The sequence below is a fragment of the Nerophis ophidion genome, linkage group LG03 (genome assembly GCF_033978795.1).
Source record: "Nerophis ophidion isolate RoL-2023_Sa linkage group LG03, RoL_Noph_v1.0, whole genome shotgun sequence".
Taxonomy (NCBI): Eukaryota; Metazoa; Chordata; class Actinopteri; order Syngnathiformes; family Syngnathidae; genus Nerophis; species Nerophis ophidion.
The window spans coordinates 34234178-34242979 of record NC_084613.1 but is presented as its reverse complement, the minus strand read 5'-3'; the positions used below and the strand labels follow the sequence as shown (position 1 = coordinate 34242979).

Here is an 8802-nt window from a genome sequence, read left to right as displayed (position 1 = left end):
TTGGATGATATTAGCACTTCAGTCATCAACAATTGCATCAACAGAGAGATGGACATTGAAACAGTGTAGGTGTGACTTAGTAGGATATGTACAGCGAGCAGAGAACATAGTGAGTTCAGATAGCATAAGAACAAGTAAATACATTAGGTTATTTACAATCCGGGGAGATGGGATGTGAATGGAGGAGGATATTAGTAAAGAGTTGATGTTGCCTGGAGGTGTTGTTTTAGAGCGGTTTTGAAGGATTATAGAGATGCACTTACTTTTACACCTGTTGGGAGTGCATTCCACATTGATGTGGCATAGAAAAAGAATGAGTTAAGACCTTTGTTAGATCGGGATCTGGGTTTAACGTGGTTTGTGGAGCTTCCCCTGGGGTTGTGGTTATGGCGATCATTTACGTTAAAGACATGTATTTCGGTATCAGGGAGGTGTAGCGGATTTTATAGACTAGGCTCAGTGCAAGTTGTTTTACTCTGTCCTCCACCCTGAGCCAGCCCACTTTGGAGAAGTGGGTTGGAGTGAGGTGTGATCTGGGGTGGAGGTCTAAAAGTAACCGGACTAGCTTGTTCTGGGATGTTTGGAGTCTAGATTTGAGGGTTTTGGAGGTGCTGGGGTGCCAGGAGGTGCAAGCGTAATCGAAAAAGGGTTAAATGAGAGTTACCGCTAGAATCTTCAAGGTGCTTTTGTTGACCAGAGAGGAGATTCTGTAGAGGAATCTCATTCTTTGGTTGACCTTTTTGATTACCTTGGTTGCCATTTTATCACAGGAAAGATTAGCCTCTAGAATGGAACCTAGATAGGTGATCTCATCTTTCCTGGTGATAACAATTTCCCCCACTTTTATAGTGAAGTCACTGACTTTCTTAAGGTTGATATGGGACCCAAATAGGATGGATTCCGTTTGACCTAAGTGTATGGATAGCTTGTTGTCAGCGAGCCAGGTGCAAATATTAAGGAGTTCATCACTGAGGATTTGTTCCACCTTTGACTTGTCCTTGCCGGATACCAGCAGGGCCGAGTCATCCGCAAACAGGAACAATTCACAGTCGCATGCTGATGGCATGTCATTTACGTATATTAGGAACATTAGGAATAGGTATATTAGGAACATTGCAGATGTCTGTGGCCCCATTATTTAATTAATTTTAGTTATTTATTAATAATGTTACTACTTTTATTTTCTCTTTATAGTATCATTATTCTTTATTTATTCATATATATATATACACACACACACACACACATACATACACACACATACGTGTATATGCATACATGTAGTTTTTTAAATTTATTAAAAAGACAGCATTTCATGTATTTGTGTTTACTTTTGTCAATTGTATGTCTGTAAAAAACTAAATAAAAAAATAAAAAAAACGATGGGAATATGAATGAAAAACGGTGGAACAGGGGTTAGTGTATGTGCTTCACAATACGAAGGTCCTGAGTTAAATCCCAGGCTCGGGATCTTTCTGTGTGGAGTTTGCATGTTCTTCCCATGACTGCGTGGGTTCCCTCCGGGTATTGCAGCTTCCTCCCACCTCCAAAGACATGCACCCAGGGATAGGTTGATTGGCAACACTAAATGGGCTCGAGTGTGGCAATGTGAGCGTGAATGTTGTCTGTCTATGTGTGTTGGCCCTGTGATGAGGGGGCGACTTGTCCAGGGTGTACCCCGACTTCCGCCCGAATGCAGCTGAGATAGGCTCCAGCACCCCCCGCGAACCCGAATGGGACAAGCGGTAGAAAATGAAAGGATGGAGGAAGGAAGGGAATAAAATAATAATTAAAAAAAAATCTTTGCAATGCCTTGATTGTTTGATTTAAATTTTTCAGGACTTAATGCAAATTACAAATAAGGTAAGGAAAGTTGATTTTGCATAATAGGGTCCCTTTTAGGTGTGTTGGTTGGTGTTGAAAATGCAGTCAGACATTAGTCAGACACAGTTGCAATACATCTGTTTTGAAAAGAAAAATAAGAATTCACCATTGTCATTACCTGCATCTTCTGGATCTTCGTCATAATCTTCATCGTCACCGGAGGAGAGGGAATCTAAAACAAAAACAGAGAGGGGAGTTATTCATGTCTGCATTACTGAAAGTTGACTTAATCTCATCAAACTATTCTTTTAAAAGCAGTGTGAGCTTCATTCAGCTTGTCTATGTTGACAAAGGTCAAATAAAGAGACGGAACAAAGAGAGTTGCGCAGGAATGTAGAACATGGACATTTATAGCATGTGTGACACAAACATTAGCTTCAAGATAGTTTAGTTGTCAAAGCGCCTCCGTAATATTATTTATCTTCATTTAGTAATGTTTGACAATAGTCACTGCTGTGTGGGAATGTTGCTAATGCTAACATGCTAGTTATGGTTGGTCCACAAAGTTACCTCACATTTTGACAAGTACAAAAAGGGGAAGTTAGCAAAAATCATGCCTATACTTCAAATGAAGGAAATATCAATTATGCTAAGGACAGTGCGGCGTGTGAACAAAAGCCAACAATAACAAGCTAACATAATGATTTGAAGTTATATTTACCACGGCAGCCATCTTTGTTTAGCCTGAATGCTAATATGCTAAAAAAATATAATGTGATTGTTTTCATTGCCAAACATAGGGTTATATAACATGTTCAGTATCGATTGAGGCAGCGGTTATGTACTTATATTTCTTTACACCATTTATTTCATGATGTTTTTAAAAGCAAGCAGGCTGACATCCTGGAACTTTGCAGATTAATGACATTATAAGTCCATTTTGTTTTAATATTGGTTCACCTCCACAAGTCACTCAATTCAACACTTTAAGTGTTTAATGTCTCCATTTCCCAGCGTGTGTGTACAGTGTGACTCGCCCACTTAGCGCTGTCTGGGCGCCATGCAGGTGCTAAAGCTGATACGCACGCTACATATCTGACGCCTTGCTCAAACTTTGGAGCAGAAAACACAAACGGTGCGTGTGTGTGTGTTTGGAGTGGAGTGTGGACACGGGGCCTGACAGGAAGCGGTGTGCACACACTGTACAAAGTCTCACTTGACTTTACATTTAAACACGCCGCTGCTGCTGCTGCCGCCGCGCTGAAACGACACCAAGAGATGAAAACAGGAAGTCAGGACCTTGTTTCCTGTGCGGTTTGGACTCCTGGAAGACAGACAGTGAGCTGGATGCTCTGAGTACTTTAACCTCCTAAGACCCAGAAAATATAAAAGCTGGCCATGCTGGTCAATATTGCAACCGTTTTAGGAAATCATATCGTCCATTTCAAACTTTTTTCCCCAAGTACCATCTCAGAAAACATTTGGCCCTCCAAGTACCACCACAATGACCCTACAGCAGCTTAGTAAGCCTTAATATTCATTAAAAACAAAGCAGATGTTTTATTCAACACGCACTGTATTTTAAGGACTAAAGAGCCCATCCATCCATCCATTTTCTACCGCTTATTACCTTTGGGGTCACGGGGGGCGCTGGTGTCTATCTCAGCTATAATCAGGCGGAAGGTGTGGTACACCCTGGACAAGTTGCCACCTCATCGCAGGACTATAGAGCCGCACCCGCTACATTTTAGGGAACATTTTCCCATATATTATTCGCACCGGACTATAAGTCGCAGATATATACGTTGTGAAATGAGTTATTTACACAGAAAAATTCTGTAAATATTTATTTACATACCTTAATTGTTTCCAAACAGTGTCTGTAACACGGCAGTAAAACGGATGAACAAACAAAAGAGAGGTCGTCATCATGGACCCATTAGCTGCGCAAGGGAGCTCTCCTATCTGCTAAACAGACTCAATAACTCCACGCTGACGTTTTGGTGAATTTACTGAGGAATTTGTGAAACTGAAACAATACAAAAAAATACCGTTGTAAATTAATAATACTACCACAGACACCTGTAGATGTGTTAGCATATTAGCTAATGCTAACGATGCTAGCTTCATTACATTACGATAGCACGTACAAATAAGCATGAAAAACACTCCTACAGACATCACACATGGGACGGTTTAGTACCTATGAATTGTTTTAGTTGTATTTTAAAGTTACAAACGTTGCTTGGAGTGATGAATGACGAATCCAAACATAAAACAAAAAAAAAAGAAAAAGTGAGCTTGTCCTTAGCATACACAATAAAACAGCTTCTCATTGTATTTGCTTGGTTTTTTTTGGCCATCGGCAAAGAAAAATCCATAAATTAGCCCCACTGTCTTATAAGCCACAGAGTTCAAAGTTGCAGCTGATACAAATAATATTTTTGGCCACTGTAACAGTACACACAGTATGAACAGTAACACTGTGTTCAATTATTTAATGAAGTGATTTTTTGGCGTACCACAAGATGAGAATACCTGTTCAATTTCGAAATAACGTTTGGAAGTTCTCTGCTCATACCAAACTCGCTGGTGATTTGGCTCGCCGCGCGAAATAAAGTTACAAAAATTTCAAATCATTTCCTCTTGGGGAGTTTAATCATAGCGCCACCATGTGCTGATGTTGTCTAAGAAGTAATAGCACAGGCAACACCGTGGGCATGCAGGTTATGACAATCATCAATCAATCAATATTTATTTATATAGCTCTAAATCACTAGTGTCTCAAAGGGCTGCACAAACCGCAACACAAACCACTACGACATCCTCGGTAGAGCCCACATAAGGGCAAGGAAAACTCACACCCGGTGGGACGTCGGTGACAGTGACTATGAGAAACCTTGGAGAGGACCGCATATGTGGGCATTCTTCTTCCTCCAAACACGACGAGTTGAGTTTGTACCAAAATGGATACATGGATGATACAGCAGAGGATTAGGAGAATGTCATGTGGTCAGATGAAACCAAAATATAACTTTTTGGTATAAACTTAACTCGTCGTGTTTGGAGGAAGAAGAATACTGAGTTGCATCCCAAGAACACCACACCTACTGTGAAGCATGGGGGTGGAAACATCATGCTTTGAGGCTGTTTTTCTGCTAAGGGGACAGGACGAATGATTCATGTTAAGGAAAGAATGAATGGGGCCATGTATCGTGAGATTTTGAGCCAAAACCTCCTTCCATCAGTGAGAGCTTTGAATGATTGACCAAATACTTATTTTCCACTATAATTTACAAATACATTCTTTAAAATTCCTACAATGTGAATTCCTGGATTTCTTTTTCCACAATCTGTCTCTCACAGTTGAAGTGTATCTATGATGAAAATTACAGACCTCTGTCATCATTTTAAGTGGGAGAACTTGCACAATCGGTGGCTGACTAAATACTTTTCTGCCCCACTGTACATATATACATACACATACATACATATATACATATATATACACCTACATACATATATACACACATATAAATACACACATACACACATATATATATATATATATATATATATATATATATACATATATATATATATATATATACATACATATACACACATACCTCCGTACACACACAAAAAAAATGATTTAAAATAAGATCACAGACATGCTGACACACGACATCACTACCCCAGCAGCTGGCCGTCTCGCAGCAACTCGGAATACCCTGCCGCACCAAGCCACCACAATGGATGAGGGGACTAGACCCAACCAAGACGGGCACCCGGAAGGGATGGACGGTGGGACCCAGGAGCTCCAGACATACAGCCCCGATGCAGTAGCCAGAGGCGCCGACCCCGATTGACCAGCAGGCCCAGAGCGTATCCCCAGAAATATACACATATATATATATACATATATATATATATATATATATATATATATATATATATATATATATATATATATATATATATATATATATATATATATATGTATATATATATATATATATATTTATAAATATACATATATATATACATACGCACACACATATACATATATATATATATTTATATATACATACATACATATATATATACATCTGTATATATACATATACACACGCACATATATCCATATACATACATACAGACATACATACATATTATATATATATATATATATACATACACACATTTACATATATATATATATACACATATACATACACATACTTACACACATACATACACACAAATATATACATACATACATATGCACGCATACACATACATATAAATATATACATACCCACACATGCACATACACACATACATGTACACATCTATGAACACACACATACCTGTAAACATCCACACATCCACACACACACACACACACACACACACACACACACACACACACACACACACACACACACACACACACACACACACACACACACACACACACACACACACACACACACACACACACACACACAAAACAACTAATCCTTACGCAGGCCGGAGGGACAGCAATGAAGTCCCGGCATCCCCTACCCACTGAGAACTAGCCTAACTCCCAAGCCCCATAGGTCCGGCCGCATACCCACGCCACACAGGGACAACCTCCGACAAGCCTGCCCCAGACAACGGTGCGAAACCGGGCGCGCAAGGGCGGCGCGGCAGGGCGCAAGGGCACCCCAGGGCCAAACCCAAAAAGCCAACCAACACGACAATAGACAAGTACAGTATGAAGCCGGTTAATCCGCCAGCCCCGACAACCACCACGAGTGCCTGCTACCACCAGTCCCGACATCAGCCACCCCCCTGCACCGCACCCCGCAGCCACGGGCGCCCACACCACAAACAAACGGCATCAGAAACAGCATTTGCAATAGCCCCAGACAGCCAGCACCACCCCATCAAATCAAAGTGATCGAGAAAGAAGAAAAAAAAAATGCGACCGACAACCACACGCCAACAGGATCATGGAGACCAGCACTCGCCAGCCCGCCAGTCAGCCCAAACGCCAACATGCAAACAAGAGACATCTACACCTCCCCCACCAATAGACCCCACCACCCCAACCCAAACCCGCACATACACACCACCGCCCAAACAACCGAGACACAGCATCCAGACCAGACAAAGGGGCCGATCTGCCACCGCATCAAATCACCAACACAGACTCCACAGCGCAAGGACGGGCCACACGGGCAGGTGTGGCACCCAACAGGAAGCGAGACAAATAAATAATATACACAAATAAATAATATATTATACTATTATGTTTTCTTTCAAATAAAATAAATAATAATAAATAAAATAATAATAATAATAAAATAATAATGATAATTAAATCCTCACACCTTCAGCGAGGTCACCAGACCGCAGTCCCCGCAACCCGTGCCGGCCGAGGAGGCAATGAGGGGTGCGCCATACTCCCAAACCCCAACCCCCTCATGCATGTGTACAGGGCCCCCAGAGTGTCTACTGCAGGGGTCGGGAACCTTTTTGGCTGAGTGAGCCATACAACCCAAATATTTTTAAAAGTATTTTCGTGAGAGCCGTATAATTTTTTAACACTGAATACAACTATATACTTGCATTTTTAAGAAATACCAACATTTTTAGAGTATAATAAGTCTTTTATTCTTTTTAATAACATTGTTATTCTGAGGCTAACTAATAATAACTAAAATACTTCTTACCATTAATGCGAGTTCTTGAATAGGTGCGGTAGAAACCGGATGGATGGATGGATGAAAATGCATGAGAATGTTTTACATTTTGAACATAATTTTGACACTGTATTTACCAGCGGAATTATTCATTACTTATCGTGTTAAGCAATGTCAGCTGAGATTTATTTGAGAGCCAGGTGCAGTCATCAAAAGAGCCACATCTGGCTCTAAAGCCATAGGTTCCCTACCCCTGGTCTACTGTGTAGTTAAAATTAGGAGACCAGCCGTTACAGCCGACCTCCAGTCCCTATTGATGTGTGTACTGTAGCGTGAGTGAGATGTGTATGCTTGTGGGAACTAATAATGCGATTAAAATTGGGGGACATCAAGGTCATGGTGGGTCCCAACCAAGCCGAGCCCCCCAAATCCTAAGTGTCTATAATGCAGCTAAGATTGAGAGATGGACGAGCAGGGGACAAGACAGGAGGACTGGAGTCCCATAGGAGGCGTCCTTATCCCCCCTACCATGTCTCTCCGCAGGACAATCCCCAAAGTCTTATATATGTGTAAGTGTGTGTGTTATAAGTAGGAGGAGTAAAGGGCCCGATCATTCCCCCCCCCCCCCCACACCCCCCAGTCCATGCAGGCGACAACCAGGAACTACGGCCAGGAAAACACCCCCCCCCCCCCCCCCACACACCCCCCAGTCCATGCAGGCGACAACCAGGAACTACGGCCAGGAAAACACCGCCCTCCCCCACGCCCCGTGACCTACACCAGACTACTTTAAGAGGACGCCATGCGAGTCCACCCCCTGCCAAACAAAGCCAGTTTCACCAGTTTATAATACAAATAACTCAGTGAAATTGTGGTCGCTGGAAAACATGCAACTTTTTTCCAACCATTGCAACCATTCACCTACCCAACATCAGGAGCACTGTGGCAAATGGGTGCAAGTTTTTGTACACAAACTTAGCCACTACTTTGTGAATAGAATCTATTCTGGCCCGAGTCATTGCACTCTTCCCTGCCACTGTCCAAGAGCGGTACCGTAGACGTGACCTGGAGCGGGTACTTACTGCCCACGTCGGAGCCAGTCAGAATCTGTCTCTCGTCATGCTCATCTAAATGCAAGGGCATTCATTTAAATTTAACAGGTAAAAGTGCTAACATGATAGGCGGTGCAATCTTTTCTTGGAAAAAGAATCCTTTGAAAAAACGGTAAGCCATTCTAAAAAGTTGATACACTGGGAACAAGAACTGAACAACAACCGGTTTT

General features: G+C 41.8%; 1 protein-coding gene across 11 annotated transcripts in view; it reads right to left on the bottom strand.

Moving 5' to 3' along the window:
- Positions 1-8802, bottom strand: part of fgfr3 (fibroblast growth factor receptor 3) — a 148330-nt gene that overhangs the window by 75020 nt on the left and 64508 nt on the right. For 8 of the 11 annotated variants that reach the window (XM_061894971.1, XM_061894977.1, XM_061894970.1 and 5 more), the window contains exon 4: positions 1991-2056. In XM_061894971.1, the coding sequence (XP_061750955.1) occupies positions 1991-2056 (66 nt within the window). The remainder of the gene's footprint in view (positions 1-1990; positions 2057-8802) is intronic. The other 3 variants (XM_061894980.1, XM_061894982.1, XM_061894981.1) reach the window with 1 other exon arrangement.